Below are 23,964 nucleotides of genomic sequence, written 5' to 3' on the forward strand. Positions count from 1 at the left end.
TCATTTACATTTTATGCTTCATCTTAGGGATCAGATAATTTGATGACTAATGTGGATTATACTTCCAGGAAAGCTTTGCTTTCCATTTCTCTGACTTGCTCACTAATGCCTTGTGTGTGTGTGTGTGTGTTACTAACCTTTTATATCATGCCTTCAGGTGAGAAGGAACAAAAAAACCCTCAGGGGTTGCTACTCACTATCATATGCCGGCTGTGAAGGTTAAAAGAAATAATGGTCTGAACCATTTTTCTGCCTTGCTGCCCTTTTATAGTACCCCAGGCCTCCTGGAGGACTCCTGCAGATCCCTATTGTTGGATGGGAAATAGTGTGGAATGTGTTTTCACAGTTTTATGATATTCAGTCTCAGACTCCTATAGGTATTTGTTATTCTCGGATCCTACACACCTGCTCAAACTGAGTAAAACATTCGTGGTGCTGTCAACCTGATTTCTTGATCCTCAAATGATTTTTTTGTATTTCTAATATGAATTTGTGTGTTATGAATTCCTGATTTCTCCAATACCATATGCCACTATATAAATTTGTATTAATAAATAACAGTCTGGTTGGTTTTTGTTTGTTTTGCTATATTCTTTTTAAATTATTCATCTCATTAACATAAACATTGCCACCAAGATGGCAAAATCATTCTGAAATTTTGAGTTGGGTTTTTTTTTTTTGAAGAAAGACCCCTCTAATGTTGTTAAATATGAAACCAGTTAACTCTGCTAAGAACAAGATGCTGAATAAATTACATGTTCTTACTATCATTATAGCTTTTCTTTTGCAATCAGGACATAAACATTAGAAGAAAGAGGAAAAATTTAGATTTCCATATGTAATATGATAGGATAATTATTTACACTATATTAACCATCAAGCCTTCTCAAGACCCTTGATATAATGTGAGGATGACTATGTCCTTTTATGCACATGCAAAGATTTGTTAAGTGTCCATAACTCACCCTGGAGATGATCAGGGCTCTAAAAAAAAGTTTGAAAATGTTTGTTGGCTTGAGAAGAGAAAAATAGCAGTGACAGAATGGAACTGCGCCCAGACCGTCTTGGCATTCTGCAAGCCTGTGCACTTGTGTCCCTTTACCCTCTGATAAAACAAAAACAAAAAGTGACAGTGACCAGCAGGGCTCTTTTGGCACATTTGCAAACTCAGTAAGATGAGAAAGTGTGCTTTCATAAAATCTGGGCAAGGGATGCCAAACCAAGCCCAGAAGTTCCTGGGAACCATGGGCTCAATGTAAGCTTCAGATCCTCACTGGCCCTTGCTAAGAGCAGACGCTACTCCTGGAGTGCATTTCTCTAGGGTGCATAGGGAAGCTATCCCAGGAGCCAATCTATGTAATGTTAGGATTGTCTATAAAAATGCATCTGAGACCAGGAATTTCATGGCCTTAAAACTTAGAATCTTGGAAGATAACTGACAGAAAATACACCTTCATTTAAAATTTAAAATATCTCATAGACTAGGGTTTTGAAGAAACTTAATGGGAGCTGATGAAGGAAAACTATATTAATAACTTTTTAACTATTACTATGTTATTAAGTTATGCTACATGAAATTGAGAATTTTGAAGGTTATATGTAGTCCAATATCCATATTTAGATACCAATATTTAGATACCACGGCATGTAATACAGATTTTGTCCCCAAACAAGCCAGAGATAACTCCTAACAAGATCCCTTTAGATTGTTCCATTGTGAATAGTTAAGAGCCCTGGTAAAATTCTATATCGGGGACCTCTAGCAATGCTAAAATCAAGTGCAATAACTCCTTCACATTCTGTTCCTCATTGTCCTCATAACAACTCTGAGGTAATTGTCCTAGATAATTTTCTTTGGAAGTTCCATATGAACACCAGAATTTCAAATCCTTGAGGGCTTCCACAAGCACAACTTGGCATTGCTTAAAAATGGCTGCAAGCCCCTATAACCTAAAGTTAATGCTTGTCATGAAAAACTCCATTACTTGGTTGATAGAATATCATAGACCCACACTGCATCCCTCTCTTTGAAAGCTAATAGAATTTTACCCTTAGGCTCATTTTGGCTCTAAGATTAGTCCACAAGTGATAAAAATCTATTAGGATCCCAGTCTCTAAGAGAACTTCCATAAATAATCAAAACCCAGTTTCAAGATGCCCCCCTTATATACCCCACTAAGGAATGTTTCAGAAATGACTCTCTTGCCTTGGCTTCCAGTATGATTGGCCAAGTGCAGCCCAGATACGAGAGAAAAGCTGGGGAGTGTCGGTGGTGCTGTCCCTGCCCCACCTGCTTTGCTGTGGTTCTGGCCAGGGATGCATTCCATCTGGGCCACAGGTCCTATTGTTGCAGGTTCCACAGTTTCAGTTCTTGCAGTTTCTGGATAAATCCTTTGCCTCCCTTGCCCAAGCAAGCATGGAGGTACCAATGACTTCATGTTGTTCATAGTCTCGGGGACATCAGCATCCCTGTGACTGTCTTAACCCTGCCCACACTTCCGTAAATAGTACCTTTCTTAAACTGTTTATTCAAATACTTTGAGTATATTTTCTTTCTTCTACCCTAATGTATACTGTTATTAAACTCACTATCATTTGGATTTGGTTTTTTAATAAAAACAAACACAAACACTTGAACTCAAATCTTTATTTTAAATTTGCCCTTTTTTATATTATAAAAAGTGGTGTGCTGATAAATGATTAACAAACCACTTTTGGAATCAAGGGAAGCCTGATTTGTAGCATTTGCTCACATTTGTGTTGTATTTACTCCTACCGTGGCTGAATTAAACTCACCAGTATAATTTTACTGAATACAGAGTTGAGAAGAAGTGCACAGTAGTACTAATTTTTATAGTATTTCCACCACAGCCATACAATAGACAAAAATAACCTCAAGAGCATCAACAATAATGAAATGTAGTAAAAATAATTAGGAAGTGATTAATTTGAGCACCTATTACCTTTGTCTTAAACTTAATTCAATCAATTGTGTATAGTAATTTAATTTTGTTTTTTCAGATGGGATTTTGATTCCTGGGCTCAAGCAATCCTCCTGCCTCAGCCTCCCAAGCAGCTAAGACTGTAGGCATGTGCCACCATGCCAGACTCCAATTTAATAATTTAAAGTAATGGCTTTGTTTAACAACTGACTTGTGAAATTCTTGAACATTTAGCAGTTGGCTTGCATGGGTTGGTATGAGCCAGCTCCCAGCTCACCGTATAAGAGCAAACAAATATTCAATATCTATAACCACTTGGTCATTTGGTTTTACCCTCAAATTTTGCCATACATTTTAAATATGCCTTAATAACTTTGCTGTAAAGTTTTAAGTTTGACTCTTAAATAGTTCTGTCAAGCAGAGAGAAAATGTGATAGGAAAATTAATTTCTTACAAAGCTAGGGAACAGTTCCAAGTATTCAGAATCACGAAAATTTCATCAAAACAATTTTTTCTAATTTTTTTAAACAAATTTAAAATAACTATTAACCTGGTTTCTAGAATCCTAACATCATCATCTAACATTACCTTTTGAGAAAAGTCATCCTTTGGGGAAACAATACTAGTTTTATAGTGTATGAAGAAATGATTCTAGTCTAAATGGTCATAAGTGGACAGTCGTTACATCTAGAAAAACTCACAAAACTCAGAGTGTATTTTATTTTAAAGTTGACATCCTGAAACCAAAGAGGTTAAATCCTAAACCTGAACAATTACAATAAATCCTCCGTGTAAACACCACCTGTTACTCATTTCCTTCCAGATATGAATTCAGCCCTATTGCTTCCTAGTTGTGAGGATTGCAATCTGCAAATTTACTGAATCATTATGAGTCTCTCTGTATTTGCAACATAGAAGCAACCACACCTAATTTACAGTTGGCTCAACAGGATACAAGATCCTGTAAGTAAAGTGAGTTACTCAAAAGTCTGGCATAAATATTAAGTTCTCGATAAATATGTGCCACCTACCTCTTATGCTAGTCTTAGAATTCCTAGTGATCTGGGATTTAACAGTCTATCTCTGAAGGGAGTTACAATGCAGAATAGAGTACAGAATGAAGTCATATCTTCTCTTTTGACAGAAAGCTCATCACTTCAGATTTGCAAATCTAGCAGGTTCCCAATGCACTTGGGTGTTAAGCAAGTTCATCTCTCTACTTTTACCATTGAATCTCCTCTTAAACCAGAGGTTCTCAAACTTCAAAGTACATTAGAATAGCCTGATGGGCTTGATAAAACATAGACCTGGAATGGGGTCTGAGAGAATGTGTATTTCTAACAAGTTTCCAGGTCTCAGGGCCCAGCTTTGAGGACTGCTCCTGTCTTTCCAGCTCACACACAAGAAGGCCAAAGTACTTATACTGAGTCAAAGCAAAAAAAAAAAAAATGCATGAAGTAGCAGGGCAGGGTGGCACACACCTGTAATCCCCGCAGCTCGTGTCACTGAGGCAGGAGGATCACAAATTCAAAGCCAGCCTCAGCAACTTAGCAAGATACTGAGCAACTCGGTGAGACCCTGTCTCTAGATAAAATATATATTAAAAGGCTGAGGATGTGGCTCAGTGGTTAAGTGTACCTAGGTTCAATCCCTGGTGAAAAAAAAAAATGAAGTACTACCTGCTGAAAGATGAGAAAAAATGTATCCTGGCAAAGTTATTGTCAGTAAACCAAACCAGAAGTTACAAACTACATGGTCATTCATTAGTCGTACTCCTTTAAATTTACTAAACTTTTCTTAGAAAAACAGTAATAGGAGTAAGGCAGCCTATTATCACTGATCGAGAAATATAGAGCACACTAATTTAAAATTTAAAAGAAAGTAGGAATCTATCCAAATCATGTTTATGGATGTTCACTACCTGTTCAATTGGGTCTCATTCCCCAACTGTTATGGCCTTCCTGATGTTCCTCTTCTCCTAAAATCCACAATATTTCAAGCCCTTTCCCCAGATCTAAGCATTATATATAAAAATTCATATATATATATATATATATATATATATATATATATATATATGGAAAAACTAAAAGGAAAATGTATTTTTTAACATCTTCATTTTTAGAAGAGTTATAGAATCTCAGTAAATTTGAATGGAAAGTACAGAGAGATCTCTTTCCCCTACATATACCATCTCCCCCATTACTGACACTCCCCACCAGACTGGTACATTTCTTACAACCAATGAGCCTATATTAAACACCATTATCACGCAGAATTCATAGTTTATATGACATATTCTTGATGTATATTCTATCAGCTTTAACTAATTTATAATGGCATGTACCCACTATTAGCATATTATACAGGGTAGTCTTTAAAGATCCTCTGTGCTCACCTACTTATACTTCCCTCCCTTCAACCCTTGGCAACCACTGATCCTTTTACTGTCTCCATAGTTTTGCCTTTTCAAGAAGGTCTTATAGTTGGAAGTACACCTTTTGCGGCCCTTTTGGATTTCTTTCTCTCATAATATACATTTAAATTTCCTCCTTGTCTTTTCATGGCTTGATTGCTCATTTAATTTTAGTATTGAATAATATTCCAATGTTTGGATGTACCACAGTTTATCCATCTGCCTACTGAAGGACATCTGGGTTGCTTCCAAGTTTTGACAATTATGAATAAATCTGCTATAAACATCATGTGCAGTTTTTGGTATAAGGACATGTGTTTCACATCAGTTGGGTAAACACCAAAAAGTGCAATTGTTTTATTGAATAGTAAGAGTATATTTACATTAGTAAGAAACAGCCAAATTATCTTTCAAAGTAGCTGTACCATTTTGTATTTTCACCAGCAATGAAAGAAAGTTTCCATTGGCCCACATCCTCAACAGCATCTAGTATTCTCAGTGTTCTAGATTTTGGCCATTCTAATAGGTGTATAGTGATATCTCATTATGATTTCAATTTTCATTCTCCTAATGGCATATGATGTGGAGGATCTTTTTTAAATGCTTATTTGTCATCAATGAGTCTTCTTTGATGAGGTATCTGTCAAGGTGTTTGGCCTATTTTCTTGCTGTTGAGTTTTAAGAATTATGTGTATATTTTTAGATAAGAGTCCTTTACCTTAGATGTGTTTTCAAATATTTTTTCCCATCTGAGAGTTGTCATTTTATTCTCTTGACAGTGTCTTTTGCTGAATTTTTAAATTTTAATGACATCTAGATTATCATCCTTTCTTTCAGAGTTTGTGCCTTTGGAGTCTCATCTAAAAAGTCATTTCCAGATTTTCAGAATACAGAGTGATCTAGATTTTCTCCTATGCTATCTTCTAATAGTTTTGCTGCTTTGTGTTTTACATTTAATCTGTGTTCCACTTTGATTTAGTATTTGTGAAAAGTATAAAGTCTATGTCTGGGTTCACTTTCTGCATAGGGATGTCCAGAAACTCTTTTCTCTGCTGTATTGCCCTTGCTCCTTTGTGATGGGTCAGTTTACCATCTGTCTGTGGGTCTATTTCTGGAATCTCTTGTCTGTTTTCTGGATTTATTTTTCTATTTTTTTCACCAATACTACACTGTTTGATTTCTTATAGCTTTATGGAATGTTTTAATGCCAGGTAATATCACTCCTCCAACTTGCTTCTTTACCTTCAAAATCATTTTGGTTATTCTGACTCTGTGTCTGTCCATATAAATTTTAAAATCAGTCAATATCCACAAAATAACTTGCTGTGATTTTGATTGGGATTGCATCGAATCTATAGATCAAGTTAGGAAGAACCAACATCTTAATAATATTGAATCTTCCATCCATAAATATGAATTATCTCTCCATTTGTTTAGATCTTGTTCAGTTTACTTCATCAAAGATTTGAAGGTTTCCTCATAGAGATCTACATGTTTCCTTATATTTACACCTAAGTGTTTCATTTTGGAGGGCCCTAATATAAGTGATACTATGTTTTTAATTTTGGATTTCACCTGTTCATTGCTGATATAAGGAGAGTAGTAGACTTTTGAATATTAACCTTATATCTTATAACTCTTCTATAATTATTTATTAATTCCATGAGTTTTTGGTTGTCATTGTTATTTGTTTGCCTCTTTTTAAATTATTCTTTTGTATTTTCTACAAAAACACATTGTGAACATAGTTTTATTTCTTTTCTTCTTTCCCACTCTAAATACCTTTTTATTTTCTTTTTCATTTTATTGTATTAACTAAGATTCCCAGAACAATGTTGAAAGCAGAGGTGAGAGGGGACATCCAAGCCTTCTCCTTGATCTTAATGGGAAAGCTTCAAATTTCTCACCATTAAAGTTGATGTTAGCTGAAAATTGATTGGTAGACACTCTTTATCAAGTTGAGGAAGTTTATTCTGTTTCTAGTTTATTGAGTGTGTATATAATGGACCTTTATTTTATTTGCTTATTTATATGTGGCGCTGGGAATCAAACCCAGTGCCTCACATGTACAAGGCAAGCACTCTACCGCTGAGCTACAACTTCAACCCCTAGTTTATTGAGTTTTTATCATGAACAAGTGTTGGATTTTGTCAAATGCTCTTTCTGCATCTCTTGCTATGACATGTTTTTTTTTTTTTTTCTTCTTCTTCTTCTTTAGTCTGCTGATACAATGGATTACATTAGCTGATCTCTGAATGCTGAACCTGCTTTGCACACCTAGGATACACTCTACTTGTTTGTTGGGTATAATTCTTTTTATACATTATTGTATTTGATTAGTAAATACTTTGTATTTACTTGTATTTATTTATTAGTAAATGCTTTGTATTTATTTGATTAGTAAATACAAAGTATTAGTAAATACTTTGCATCTATGTTCATAAGAGATAGAGCTCTGTAATTTTCTTAACTCTCGTAATGTCTGGTTTGGGTATGAGCCTCCTGGAATGAGTTAGAAAGTATTCCCTCTGCTTCTGTCTTATGAAAGAGAATGTAGAGAACTGGCATAAATCATTTTATAATGTTCTGTAGAATTGCCCAATAAACCCATCTGTGCCCGGTGCTTCCTGTTTTAGGAAGGTTGTTAATTATTAATTCAATTTCCTTAATAAGTAAGGGCCTATTCAGATTGTCCTATTTCTTCTCATGTGACATATGTCACATTGTTTCTCTCAAGTCTACTTTATCTAGATTGGCAAATTTATGGGTATGGAGTTGCTTATAGAGTTCTTTTATTTATTTATTTATTTTTTAGTTTTCGGCGGACACAACTTCTTTGTTTGTATGTGGTGCTGAGGATCGAACCCGGGCTGCACGCATGCCAGGCGAGCGCGCTACCTACCGCTTGAGACACATCCCCAGCCCTAGTTCTTTATTATCTTTTTAATGTATTTAAAGTAACCAAAAAACTATGAAGTCTTTCCTCTAGTTGCTTGCAGGATTGCTGTCATTCATTTCACTTATACATAAGCATATATGTACTAGAATGCATTGTTGCTGTTGTTATTTTAAACTGGTATCTGTTAGATCAATCGAGAATAAGAAAAATGAAAGTTTTTTATTATTTTGCCTTAATTTGTTCCTCCTTTTATGATTAGAGACTGGAGCTTCTGATCTTTGTCATTTTCATTCTTTCTGAAAATTTTCTTTTTAGTATTTCTTACAAGGCAGGTTTCTACTTGCAACAAGCTCCCTGTTTTTTGTTTGTCTGAGAAAATATTTATCTTTTGTTTCTGAAGGCTGTGTTTGTGATATACAGAATTCTAGGTTGCTGGGGTTATCTGTCTTCCTTGACGAGGCAGTGGGGGCGGGGGGCAGTTACTGGGGATTGAACTCAGGGGCACTCGACCACTAAGCCATATCCCCAGCCCTATTTTGTATTTTATTTAGAGACAGGGTCTCACTGAGTTGCTTAGGGCCTCACCATTGCTGAGGCTGGCTTTGAACCCGGGATCCTCCTGTCACAACCTCCTGAGTGGCTGGGATTGAATTTTTCTCTCAACATTTCATTTCATTTTACTCTCTTCTTGCTTGCACGGATTTTGAGGAGAAGCCAGGTGTAATTCTTACCATTGCTCCTCTGTAGATGTTTTTGTCCTCTGCCTTTTTTCAGGATTTTTGGTGGTGGTTGTTATCTGCTGTATTGGGAACCATGCTTTCGATACATGAGCTTTGGGGAGTATTCTAGGTCCAAACCATAACAATATTTGTTCGCTTAATGTTTTGTTCTTGTGGGATGCTCTAACTGATCAGCTTTGAGGGTAGAAGAAAACAATACCTAGTATAGGGTATGTGCAGAAGTGTTGCTATTCATTTTGTATTGCTGTTGTAACAAATTTCTACAAACTCAGACTTAGAGTGAATATTATTATCTTATAGTTTTGAAGGCAGAGGTCGGAAACAGGCCTTATAGGGCTAGAATCAAGGTGTCATCAGATTTGTGTTCTTCTAGACGTTTTTGAAGAGAATCCACTTCTTTTCCTTCTCTAATTTCTAGATGCCATTTGCCTTTTGTTCCTCTCCAACTTCCATCTTCAAAGCTAGCCATGACCCGTTGATTCTTTCACACCTTTCCGTTTCTATGATTCTCACTTTTCTGTCTCCTTCTTCCCCATTTAAAGACCCTTGTAATTACATTGGGCCCATCTGGATAATCCAGGATGATCTCGTGATGTTAATGTAGGCCGATTAGCAACCTTAATTCCAATAGCAACCTTAATTCCATGATTCTCCCTGGAAAGGTGACACATATTCACAGGCTCCAGGGATCATTCTGGACAGCTTTGGATGCCATTATTCTGCCCACACATGTGCTATCATAATATCACACAGAGATCTGAAGGGCAGAATACAGAAAACCCAAATCACCTGCCCTTTCTCCTGCTGCTGCACATAAACTTGAAGGTTGCAGATGAGAATCTTTTGTTGAATAATTGTATTTTCATAAATGGAACAGACCAACTTAATGCATGATTCCTCTTAGCCTATATTTATTTCCTGTCAATTGAGCTGACAGGGGTAATGACTAGTACCTCTTGCTAGAGAATGGGACTATAACTCTAACACTTTTGAACTCAAAAGAAGAATGGTTTCACCTACATTACTGGCTAGTGCTTTCTCCTCTCCTTCATCCTCAAGGGGGATCCTCTGGTCATCCCCTTGGCATTATATATAGATTTATTGGTAGTTCGTTCTAGTGATTAAGGTAAGCTTTGGAACCTGGCTGCCTGTATTTGAAACTGTGAAAGTTATCTGACTAAAATTGGAATCACTCATGTCAACTCTAACTATAATAACAACAAAAATACAAAAAGCTATAGGCAGTGTTCTCACCCATGACTGACTGATAGTAACTATCACCAAAAAATCTGCAAGAATTTAAATAAAGACTATCACAACCTTATAAAAAAATCTGCATGGATACATGTCCAGCAACAGTGTGATCAGCCTCAGCCTGGCACCACCCTTGTTATTAATCCTGTGATTAAGGATTATTGTTTCAATATATTTTGCATAATCTTTTTAATGTTTGCCTTTAGAAACTTCCCCTTGCCTTAGCTGCCTTAAATATTCTCATCATTTCATATATATATATATATATATATATATATATATATATATATATATTCCCATTGCAATACTTTTCTATTCTCAAATAATTAACATTATTATTTGGAGAATTTATCTTTGTTATTTAGGTGGACAAATCTCAACCACCCAACTTACTGGCTATGTGGACTTGGGTCAGAATCATATTCTGTAGTTTACTCATCTTAAAAATAATACATGGTAGAACCTACCTCAACTGATTGTGGTGAAAATTAAAGATGATGTATGCAAAGCATTTAGAATAGTGCCTGGCATTCAGTAGATGCTTTTAAAATATTAGTTAATATTATGAATTATAGTTCTAAATACTAAAATAATATTTCATGGCTTTTTGGTTGATAAGAGCTAGAAAGCTATTCTTTTCATGCTCAATAGTCTTCTGAGATCTTGAGAGCTTACATATTGCTATCTTCCCTAGGCCTAAACATTGGATAAAGGGGCTTCCCTAGTTGTTCTTATATTGACAAAGTTTAGCCATGTTGCTAGTACCCACCCCCTGGGTGCTGCTGAGATAGAGTAATTATTGCTCAAAGATTTCTCTGCTCCCACACTCCACAGAGCAAAGTGTACTTCTCCATCCTTTGACTTTGGCCTCTTTTGACATGTTGCCTTCTTTTGTCAACAAAATGTTCACAGCCAGAATGCAAGCCAGGGCTTAAAAAGTGCTGTGCAGTTGTGAGTGCCCTCTTGTCCTCTGACATCACCAAGAGAAGAACTTCCTCCAGGTAGCTGCTGGGTACCTGGGCCCCAGAATGAACACACAGAGAACAGCCACCCTGTCATCCTACCTATCTGACAGAATAAATGATTTGTTTTAAGCCCCTGTACCAAAAGTAAAACAAGTTGTAAGAGAGTAAAATAATTGTCAAGTCTATTCCTACCTCCTGATATTAACAAATCATTTCTTATTCCAAGCATTCAATGTTCATTTTGTACCCTTTTCTATTTTATATCAAATGGTTAAGTCAGCAACTCACACATTTGCAAACAGGAAGATATGTACAATAATGTTCACTGCAGCATTATTAATAGTAGCAAAATACTGAACTATGTAGTATATATCAGCAGGGGAAGGATAAGTAAACCGTGATATGGCCATAAAATGGAATACATAGAGCAGTTAAAATTAATGAATGACAGTAGCTCCTACAATAGCTAGAGTTGGACAGAAAGAGTAAGTAGCAGAATATACATCACAATGCCATGTATTTAAAAAGTTTTAAAGCATACTAAACAGTATTACATAATATTTATGGATACACCAGTAGTTTGAAACTATATAATATCATATGTAATAATAATAATAACACTGAGTTTATTGCTGAGCTATGTCTGGGGAGAGAGAGAGAGAGAGAGAGAGAGAGAGAGAGAGAGAGAGAGAGAGAAGAGAAAGAAATGGATCAGAAAAAAGGATACCCAAGGAAGACAAATTATATCTGTATGTCTTAAAAACATCTTGAGAAATATTCCAATTAAATACAGCATAATTTTTAAGATTAAATACAACTAGATCATTGGTATATAGGTAATCTATATTATTATAATAGTATGTATTCTCATAGTATCTTTAAAATGTTTTACAACTTAAAAATTTTAATATCAGTGTTTTCAACCATAGACTGTGGGAACTTTGTAAATTGTTTTTCTAGATCAATTTTGTCATTCCATTCCTCTTAGTTGTCATTCTGTATTTGGCTTAAATTAAACAAATCCTAGAATTTCTTCCACCTTCGAAGAAGGAAAAACGCATGCATTCTCTCCTGACCTGCTTTTGTACTCAGGAATGCCATTTCCAATTATTTCTCATTTTTACAGCTTCCAACAGCTTTCTACAATCTCCCAGTGGGATTTTAATTTTCCCTCTTTGGATTCATTTTTTAAATAAAACTTGCAGAATTCTCTTTTTATTTTTTATTTGTTTTAATTAGTTACACATGACAGTACAATAATCTTGACATATCATACATTTGAATCAAATGGAGTATAATTTCTCATTATTCTGAGTGTACAGGTTGCAGAATCACATTGGTCATATAATCACATATATACATACAGCAATACTAGTGTCTACTTTATTCTGCTGTCCTTTCTATCCCCCCTTACCCTCCCCTCCCCTCCCATCACTTCTCTCTACCCAATCTAATGTGACACACTTCTTTTTTTTCCCCCTCACATCATCATACATGTATTCTGTATAACAATGATGGTCTCCTTCCTTCTTCCGTGCAATTCCCCTTCTCCTTCCCTTTCCTTCCCACCTCTCTTCCCTATTTAGTGGTAATCTTCTCATGCTCTTCCTCCCTATCCCATTTTGAGTCACCCCCCTTATATCAGAAAAGAAATTTGGCCTCTGTTTTTTAGGGATTGGCTAACTTCACTTAGCATAATCTGCTCTAATGCTATCCATTTCCCTGCAAATGCCATGATCTTGTTATTTTTTAGTGCTGAATAATATTCCATTGTGTATAAACTCTAATCTCTAGAGTATAAAAAGAACTCAAAAAGTTAAACAAATAAATAAATAACCCAATCAACAAATGGGCCAAGGACTTGAACAGACATTTCTCAGAAGAAGATATACAATCAGTCAACAATTACACGAAAAAATGCTCACCATCTCTAGCAATCAGAGAAATGCAAATTAAAACTATTCTAAGATACCATCTCACTCCAGTAAGAATGAAAGCCATTATGAAGTCAAACAACAACAAGTGCTGTCGAGGATGTGGGGAAAAAGGTACACTCATACATTGCTGGTGGGACTGCAAATTGGTGCAGCCAATTTGGAAAGCAGTAAGGAGATTCCTTGGAAAGCTGGGAATGGAACCACCATTTGACCCAGAATTCTCTTTTTAAAAGGTGTATTTCATACCGGACTCTCTCAAAAATTTTCAATAATTTCCATTTAGCTGCTAAATTGTTCCCAAATACAGGAAACATATCATTCTTTATTTAGCTCTTCCTGGAGGTTGAGTAACTTCAGGACAGAGCCGAAAGCTGACCAATCCCAGCTATAATATTTTTCACTTACATAGCCCCTGGGTAAATCATTGACTTTTCTAAGCTGTGTTTCCTTTTCTACAAATTCTAATAAACCAACAGTGCTTAGAATTTCCTTGGAGATTAAAAAGAAAAAAAGACAGTGTAATCAATCACTTTAATGCCTGCTACCCAATAAATAGTAATTTTTATTATTTTTACTCTATTCTTCAACATACAACTGCTCACAATTCCCTCGATACAAATAGGACTTTGATTTTTATCCTTCTTGATTCGTTTTGTTGTTCCAAATGCCTAAAATGCCATTCATCATATTATCTCCCCAAGCCTTTGGTTCTAAGTCTCATATCAGAGAATGAATAAATTTATCAGAAGGACTACTAAAATATCTGGATTCAAAAATCTAGCTCTAAAGCCAGTACAAACTTAATTATGACACATCAAGCAAAGAAAATTACAGATTAATATCCTTGATGAACATAGATGCAAAAATCCATAAAATATTTGCTAATTGCATTCAACAACACACTAAGGAGATTGTACATCATGATCAAGTTGGTTTTACTCCAGGGATGCAAGGATGGTTCAACTTATACAAAGCAATAAATGTAATTCATCACATAAATCATTGCACAATGATTTTCTCAATAGGACTCCTGAAACTCAGGAAATAATACCAAGAATTAGTAAACTGATGATGTCAAATTTAAAAAGCTTCTGCAAAGCAAAGGAAACAATTAAAAATGAGAAGAGAGAACTTACAGAATGGAAGACAATCTAAACAGAGGATTTATGTCCAGAATATACAAAGAACCAACAAACTTAACACCAAAATAATAATAATAATAATAATAATAATCCAGTTAATAAATGGGTAAATGAACTTAACAGATGCTTCTTAAATGAAGAAATACAAATATATGAAAAATGTTCAAGATCTTTAGCCATTAGGGAAATGTGAATAAAAACTACATTGAGATTTCATCTCATCCAGTTAGAATAGCAACCATCAGAAATACAAATAATAACAGCTTAGAAGTTGTGAGGCAGGAGGATTGCAAGTTCAAAACCAGCCTTAGCAACTTAGCCAGATCCTGTCTCAATTTAAAAAGGGGAGGGGGAGTGTTGCTGGAGATAATGCTCAGTGGTTAAGTGCCACTGGTTCAGTCCTTGGTATAAAAAAAATACAAATAATAGTAAGTGCTGGTGAGGATGTGGTAGAAAAGGAATACTTTTACACTGTTGGTGGGATTGTAAATTAGTATAATCACTATGAAGATCAATATGGAATTTTCTCTAAAGACTAGGAATGGAACCACCATAAGACCTAGCTATACCATTCCGGGATATTTATTCAAAAGAATTACATAGCAATACATGCATACTCATGTTTATAACAGCACAATTTACAATAACCAAATTATAAACCAGCCTAGGTGTCCATCAACAGATGAACGGATAAAGAGAATGTGACATACATACACAATGTAGTTTTATTCAGTTATAAAGAACAAAATCATATCATATGGAAAAAAAATTGGTGGAACTGAAGATCATCATGTCGAGAGCAATAAACCAAACTCAGAAAGTCATATGTTTTTTTTCTCATATATGGAAGCCAGAAAGAAAAAAAAGGGGGGGAAAGGTATATTTGTGGAGTGAATCTAATGAAATTAGAAGAGAGACCAGTAGAGTACAGAGCCGTAGAGAAGACAGAAAAGGGAAGTACTGGAAAATGAAATTGACCAAATTGTTATATGCATGTACAAATACGTCACAATGAATCTCACTATCCTGTATAACTATAATGCATCAATAAGAATTAATTTAAAAATTCGACTCTACCATTTACTTTCTGCTCGATTTTGCTTAATTTACAGCAATCTCTGTGTCGCGATTTCCTCATAAAGAGAATAATAATAGTATCTATCTTATGGAGTTGCTGTAATACAGATTTAAATCAATTCAGGTGTAGAGCATTGAGATGGTGCCTGACACCATGTAAATACTAGGCACTTGTTGCTGTTGTCGGTGTTAGATATCTGTCACCTTTTATCAGGAGATCAGGGGACTGCCCGATCTCTGCATCCACAGTGCCTAGATCAAAATAAGCACTGCAATAAACTTGAAGACCCTAATGTACGAAAACCGGGGAAATGGGTTTCCACACGAGAATGGCGGGAGAGGCCACGGGCTGGAGTTCTGTGTGCAACGCGGAAGCCCCGGCGGCAGAGGGGTGCGGCTTCCTTTTCCCGGGCCTGGGGCCGCGGTCAGGTGGAGTCCACAGGCGGAGGAGTGGCCCGAGGAAGGGGTGCGGCCGCTGCCGGGAGCGCACAGAGCACCAGCGCGCGGGGCGCACACCTTCGCGGGCCAGGATCTGGGGGCACTGGCGTCTCCTTCTGCTGCGCTTTTGGGGTAAGTTAAGCCGCGAGCCTCTCCTGCCGACCCTCTCTCGCCACTTGGGGCGGTAGATGCGCCTGGCCCACTCACCCCCGGGAGCGCGGTCGGTGCGGGGCAGCGCTGTGCTGGAGTGAGCGCGGGGTACCAACCCCCTCACTGGCGCGGGCCTGGAGCGGCATTAGTGGACGCAAAGTTCATTTCCTGCATTTCAGAATCTAGGAAACTGAAGCCCCTGGGAACAAAAGTGTGATTCCCTGGGAGGATCACCCAGCTAGGGTCCTGGCAGGGCTCCAGCTGACACCTAGATGTCTTGGCTCCCTGGATAATTCACTTTTCATCGCATCTAGCAGCGTAAGGGGATCCAGTTAGACGTCTCTGCCTCCCGGTTCCTGAAGGTCTTGGGAACCGCCGGGGAGGGGGGGCGGCGGGGTCGCTGGGAGTTAGAGTGGTCCTCAGTGTCCAGGTGGGCTGACTCAGAGGAACCTGCCCATCCTGTGAGCATGTTCTTCTCTTCACGTAGTCAATTTATTTTATTTTACTTAATTTTATTTTCTGAGGTGAGAGAGGTCGATTAGGACATTGGGCGTTGGAAGTTGGAGAAGTTTGCTTTCTCTTGAAAAGACTCACCGTTTTCTTTGATTGCAACAGAATCCCGATTCATTAAACATGAATCATTCCCTTTGGCATGTGGGCACTTGATTGCAGATGACCAAATATAGGAAATTGTAGTTTCCACTGGGGCTGCGAGTTCTGGGGAGCTGGAGGCCCCTCTGGCTGCTGATAAGAAATCACACAGATCAGGCTAACTTCTTTCCAAGGATTTATGTTCAACCCAGATAACAGGTTTCGCCCTTCCAAAGAACTACAGTTACTACTTTTTTCATTGACATCTTAAATGTAGCTAATGAAAACGTTATTCCATGAAGATATTGCCACTGGTTTCACGAAGGCAGAATCTTCAGACAGAAAAGAGAATTTAAACTGTAAAGAAAACCAAATCCTTGTTTTCAGAGTTGTTTGGTTATGTGGAGAAATCTATTTAGAAATAAGGATCAAGGAAGAAGTAAAAGGAAATTATGTAACCACTGTAATGCTCTTCAGGAAGGACATGTTTTAAAATTCTATTGCTTAGGTCATTTGGCCTCCACAGTGGAGTAATTCATCTTAAAAGGTAAATGATAGATCAGTAATACTTCTTAATTATTTATACATTACACTAGATCAACAAATACTGAGTGTCAGTTTGGGCCAGGTGCGGTCAGGCACCTTAGTAAGTCAAGATGTGGGTCATCAAGTTCATACCTTTGAGTCTCTCTCCAGTTAGTAGAGTCTACTCACAAACTGTGACTGTGGAACATTTTCATAACTCTCTGTGCCTCTTGCTTCTTCACATACAAAATGGAAGTGTTATTACTGATATCTAATATACTGCATTGTTATGAGGCTTGTATTAAGTCATTCATTCATTCAGTAAGTATTTTTTCAGTGCCTACTATGCTTTAGTGAACAGACATCCCCAGCCTTGCGGAATTGACCTCATAGTACTTTTTGTATGACCTGCCACATAATGAGAACACAAGACCCCATTCAACATTATCATACATATCATCTCATTCAATGCTAGCAATAGCCCTCTCCTCTTCTTACAGATGAGGAAACTGAGGCTCAAAGAAATTGTATCAAAACTACAACTAATAGCATCTTGTATCCATTATATACTACATAGGGAGAAATGCGGGTTAGACTCTAACTAGAGCCCCAACTGCTAGGCTACTGAGAGCCTGAGAAACCCAGGCCTAAATATTTCCAGGGATTCTTGTTGTGATTTCCTGTTGAACTTTGCTTTGGGGCTATAGTTGAATGTTTAGATTATTTTGTTCCCAGGATGGGCGGGAGCAACTTGTGTTTCTAAATCAATCCTGGACACTTGCCAATGAATAAAATCTACTTATAGAAAGTGTGCTCTGGTTCCCAATGAAAGAACTGCCCCTTTCACCTCTGCACCTACCAGGGACTGGCCTGGTCTCCTCAAAGAGCAGATGTGTCTGTTTATAACAGGCATTAGGCTTGGAGCCTTGCAAAGGATGCATGAGGTTCTATAATGAAGCACAAGGAAGCTAACTGAAGCCATCTGGAATTTGTGTTGGTTTAGTGGGGAAGAGCAGTTTCCTGTGTTTTCTTTTTTCCTCCCTCCTTTTTTTCTTCCCTGTGATGGCAGTCTGTCCTGGTTAAAAGAGAACAGTAGACATAGTTCTAGTTGATTTCTTTGAGAAGGGATTTGCTGTGTTATGCTGGTTGGTCTCAAGCACCTGGGTCCAAGCCTTTCTTCTGCCTCAGTCTCCAGAGTAATTGGGACTGCAGGTGCATTCCATGCACCCAGCTCACACCCGCTACTAGAATTTAAATAAGTAAAAAATAAGCTTTCTAGGAAGCGTGTCTGTAACCTCTCAAGTGTGGAGATTTCTTTCTCCTTTGTAGAGTCTTCAAAGATCTAGCACAGTGCCTCGGATATGGAAGGTATCCAGTAATTATTTGTTTAGCAAATGGGATTCCTCAGTCAGAGACACATCCTCTTCCTGAGAAGGCTTTTTCTTTGAATGTTGACTTCTATTTTCTAGATTAAAGATTAAGAGTTGGACTGAGATAATTGCATTCTGAATCACAGATTTATACAATTTAGTGATCTTTTTCTTTTAATAGATTAGTGTGATCTCAGCTCAAGGAAAAGGAGAGATACCATGGCATCTATCTGGGTAAGTAAAACTCAAGCCTTCACAACACAGTAACTTATCCAAGTGAAATCAAAATACATAAAATCAAAATATTGAGAAAAAATTTTGAAAGTTGATAAAAATTCCACCTGAAAAAAAATAAGGCAAAAAAGCTAAAGGATATCTAAACTAAAATATTATAATATTTTATAGTTACATGGTTAAAATAATTTATGATGACACCAAAACAGAGAGATAAAAAACAGAATAAATTCACTATATATTTATTATATAAATTTATTTAATGTTACTTCTATTCATGTCAGTGAGAAAAATATGGCTTTTTCATTAAATAAAGTTAGCAAAACTTCTGTTTGGTGATAAAGTAAGTCTGTATTTCTTCTCCCTTCTTACAGTAAAATAAATATCAGATGAATAAAATATATAAATGAAGAAAATAAAATATGGTTAGATTTAAAAAATAATCTTGGAGTGGGGAAGGCATTTACAACCATGACCCTGAACTAAAAGCCTAAAAGAAAAATATTGATCTATTTACATATAAATTTATAATGGCGACAGTAAACAACATTGTTAGTAGAGTCAGAACACAGCCTACAGGGAAAATATATTTTCAGCATATCAAACATAAGACTTATATCTTTGACACACAAGTAACTTGAATAAATCAATTTAAAAAATGAACTTGATAGAAAAATTTCTAAGGGACATAACTAGGAAATGGAAAGTTTTATAAATATCCAACAAACACATTAAAAGATGTTGCACCTCACCGAGAAAGAAACGTAGATAACATAAGGAGAAAACGTTTTCTATTTAAGGAATTATTAAGGGTGAAAAAAAGCCAGTACAACCTATATTGTAGACTGTGGGCAAGACAGATTTTCTCACACTCTGGTCAGGGGAGAATGAATTTGGTACAGGTTTAGGTGGTATTTTGTCAATCAATAGCTATCCATGTTTAAATGCACTTGTTCTTTTTTTAAGTTTTTTTTTTTTTTTTTTTTAGTTGTAGATGGATACAATATCTTTATTTGTTTTTATTTTTATGTGGTGCCAGGGATCAAACCCAGTGCCTCAAGCGGGCTAGGCAAGCATTCTACCACTGAGCCACAACCTGGGCCCTTAAATGCACATGTTCTTTAACTCAGTAATTCCACTTCTGAGTTACAGATACACTTCTGAAGAAAGTGATACATTCTGAGAGGTATCATATAGATAAACTTACGTAAGCTTGAAAAATGTATGAGCTTGAAGACATTCACTTGTATTAGTGAAAATATTCAGGGACTGGAGTTGTGGCTCAGCGGTAGAACTCTCGCCTAGCACATGCAGTGCCTTGGGTTCAGTCTTCAGCACCACATAAAAATAAATGAATGGAATTAAGGTATTGTGTCCAACTACAACTAAAAAAAAAATTTTTAAAAATTGGCATAAATCCAATCACATTAGATTGGATAGAGAGAAATGATGGGAGGGGAGGGGAGGCGTAGGGGGGATAGGAAGGCAGCAGAATAGAATAGACATTATAATTGCTGTATGTATATAGGTGACTCTATGACCAGTGTGATTCTGCAATCTGTACAATCAGAAAAATGAGAAATTATACCCCAATGATTCAAATATATGAATTGCCAAGATCATTGTAATGTCATGTGTAGCTAATAAAAAAATTGGCATAAATGGCCATTTGTTTGTATAAATTAGTAAATTATAAGGTATGGCTTATAGCCTTTTATATATATGATCATTAAAAAGAAGGAGGAAAAGGGAGTCAGTTCTATGTGTATTATTTTACAAAATTGGAAAAGAATATATTAATTAAAAATAAGTCAAATTATAGAATGGTGTGTATAGAGCAATTTTGTTTGAAAGAAAGGAAAAAGATCTAGATATAGACTATTACATGAACACTTTCTAGAAATGTGGGATTTTGAGCAAGGATGCTTTTACTTTTCATAGTATCAACTTCTGTCCTCTTCAATATGTTTCTTTAAACTATGAACATATATTTTATCAGTAAGGGGTGGAAGAAGTTTAAAGTAAAGGATGAAAGCTATAACCAGCCCTTAGCCTGGCATGGAGAGGAGGATGTGCTGATGCAAGGCTTCACTTGGCCCCACATTATTCTCATACCACTGAACAGGAAGCTAATCCTGCCTCTTTCCAGATCTGATATCTGCTGTTTTTATTGACTGCTAGCAAAATCAGATGAAATAAAGTATCTCTCCAAAATGCTAGCCCTTGTGCATTAGTTAGTAGATACAGAATTGGTTGGTCAGGCTCTCCAGCTGACACCTTTGAAGGGCTGGGAGAGACTCAGGTGAGTATGAATGTATTAGTTTCCGGTTGCAGCCATATCAAGTTACCACAAATTTAGCAGTTAAAGCAATATCTCTTAGTTTTATATGTCAAAAGCTTGAAATGGGTCTCATGGCACTAAAATCAAGATACTGGCAAGGTGCATTCCACTCTGGATATTTTGAGAAGAATCCTCCTCTCAGATCACTTAAATTCTTGCAGAGTTTGGTTCCTTACAGTTGTAGGACTAAGGTCTCTGCTGACCCCAGCAGGGTCTGCCTGCAGCTCCTAGAGGCCTCTGCTCACTCTTTGCATTTGGCCTCTGTAGCTCAGCACCAGCTTTGGTACATTGAATCCTTCTGGCACCTGGAACCTCTTTGGCTTTATTTTCTGGGGCATCTTTCATGTCTTCCTCTTCTTCCTTCAGCTCAAGTCAGTTCTCTGCTTTTAAGGGTGCATCTGCTCTTAAGGGTGCAGATAATCCAGGATAATCTCCCTATTTAAAGATATGGAGGGCTGGGGACGTGGCTCAAGCGGTAGCGTGCTCGCCTGGCATGCGTGCGGCCCGGGTTGGATCCTCAGCACCACATACAAATAAAGATGTTGTGTCCGCCGATAACTAAAAAATAAATATTAAAATTCTCTCTCTCTCTCACTCTCTCTTTAAAAATAAATAAATAAATAAAGATATGGAACCTTAATTACATCTGCAAAGTCCCTTTTGTCATGTGTCTGAACCCATTCACCATGTCCAGTGATTCCTGTGTGTATGTTTTAAGAGAGGGACATTGTTGTGATTATCATAGGGGTTTGGAGTCTGGCTGCATTAGGAAATGGGATATTTGGTTTCAAGCAGAGAGCAGGTCAGTAAGGGGAAGCTATGTGGAGACAAGAGGGAAGTGAAGAAAGAGACCCTAGCAAGAGGGACTTATACTGCTTCCTTTTTTCTTTTTTTACTTTTCTTCTTTTTCGAAATTAAAGAATTAATATTTGAGTGAGATCTCAGAGAACAGAGATTAAGAACCCAACTGCTCCGGAAAACAACATGGAAACTCCTCAAAAAATTAAATATAAAACTGTACAAATATAATTGAACAATTCCACTTCTGGGTATATATCCAAAAGGATGAGAGCAGGGTCTTGAGATATTTGTATACCATGCTCATTACAGTGCTTCACCATAGCCAAAGTCAATTGACAGATGAATAGTGCTATGTACATAGAATGGAGTATCATGTAACCTTCATAAGGAAGGAAATTTTGTCACATGGTAAGATGGATGAGCCTCAAGCACAATATGTTAAGTGAAATAAATCAGTAATAAAAACACAAATATTGTGTGATTCCATTTATATAAGATATCTAAAGTTCACAAATTCTTAGAATCAGAAAGCAGGATGGTGGTTGTCAGGGGCAAAGAGGAAAAGAGGGAATTGTGTTTTAGTCTGTATAGAGTTTCAGTTCTGCAAGATAAAAACATTTTGGTAATCTTTTGAAAACTGTGAATATTCTGATCACTCTTCAATTACGCACTTGAACATGGTAAATTCAGATTTACAACTGTAACTACTCTTATCACAAAGTTCTGTTCTGGAGCAAGGGCTCACTGCCTGATGCACACAGAAGTCACTGCTATGGCTCAGGATTTGGCAAAACAAAAAAAGTTTATGTTGCAGTCAACTAGCAAGGAGGTCAGGAGCTAAACAGGGGTTCAAATTTGCTGCTGGGTGGGGGAGTTTACAGGAAGAAGAGGGGAGAAGCTGCTTGTTGATTGGGTGGCGAGAAAGGGAAGTTGTGAGGATCATTCACACACACATGTGCCTCTTCGTAGATCTGGTGTTTCTTTTCCTGGGGGAACTATGTTCTGTGCAGGAGATTTTAGGCTTGTGACATCAAAAGGTCACTGACTAGAGGAGCTGGCTTCTTCTGCGCATGTCCATCCTTGAAAAGTCAGTTCCAAACCCTCCTTAAGTGGATTCTAGAGGCTTTTCCTGAAAGACAACTTAAGCACTTTGTTATGCAAAGAATTTATGTCCAAGTGTGTCCAGGCTCAGTTGATTTCAGCGGATCTAGGAGTACTGTAATGCTACCATTGTTTTACATACACAAACAATCTCTGTGACATCAGTATTTCCTTTGTTTTGAAGTTTTAAATATCTCTGTTTAGTCATGTGTTCTACTCCTTCACCCTTGATGAAAGGGTCTGATATTTTATTGGTCCCTACTCCTTGAACTCAGGGTTCTTTGTCATTAGGGCCCTAGCAAGCACTCAGAAAGCTCACAAATTAGAATATCTCAGGACAAGACTTTTTATTAAGATACAAAAGCAATATTTTTTTTTTCCTATGCGTGCTCCCTATAATGCTTTCTCTGAGCTCTTTTCTCGTTGGTCAATTCCTAACTTGCTTTTAAAAATGTAGTTCCTATTTTGTTTAAACTCTCAATTTAGAATTTTTATATGCTATGAGAATTTTTCCAGATGAACTCATAATCATTTTCAACAACATAAATTGTTATTAACATTCTAACTTGTTATACATCCTTTTTTCCCTGTTCTAAACTCCAATTTACAAAAGGAGGAAAGGGAACATAGAGCTGCTCTGGAACCAAGGGATAAAAATATAATTTTACATAAGTACAGTGCTTATGAACTTTGTCTTGAAGTTCATTCAAAGCATAGATAAACAATTAAAGCAGCAAGTACCTAGCGCAATAGGCTCTAGTGGGAGCAAAATAAAGATAGTTCACCACAACCTCAATTTTACCTTTCACAGAGCCATACTTGATTAAAAAGCAAATAACCTAGTCTTTGCCTCAGTTTTCTCATCTATAAATGGGCATAATAGTCGTACCTACATCATCCAGTGCTTATAAGCATTAAACCATTTCCTATAAAATACATTAATAGTGCCTGCAATGGAGTAGACATTCAACAAATTTTAGTTGTTTTCATTATCATTTTAATATATCAATTTTATTCTAAAAATCATATTCTCTAATTAAT

General features: G+C 36.8%; 1 protein-coding gene across 2 annotated transcripts in view; it reads left to right on the plus strand.

The window, feature by feature from the left end:
• Nucleotides 1–15,819: 15,819 nt before the first annotated feature.
• Anxa3 (annexin A3) overlaps nucleotides 15,820–23,964 on the plus strand; it is a 65,965-nt gene continuing 57,820 nt past the window's right edge. For both annotated transcript variants that reach the window (XM_076864467.2, XM_076864466.2), the window contains exons 1-2: nucleotides 15,820–15,942; nucleotides 18,628–18,680. In XM_076864467.2, coding sequence (XP_076720582.2) covers nucleotides 18,666–18,680 — 15 coding nt within the window. In that variant the 5' untranslated portion in view covers nucleotides 15,820–15,942; nucleotides 18,628–18,665. The remainder of the gene's footprint in view (nucleotides 15,943–18,627; nucleotides 18,681–23,964) is intronic.

The sequence above is a fragment of the Callospermophilus lateralis genome, chromosome 8 (assembly GCF_048772815.1).
Source record: "Callospermophilus lateralis isolate mCalLat2 chromosome 8, mCalLat2.hap1, whole genome shotgun sequence".
Taxonomy (NCBI): Eukaryota; Metazoa; Chordata; class Mammalia; order Rodentia; family Sciuridae; genus Callospermophilus; species Callospermophilus lateralis.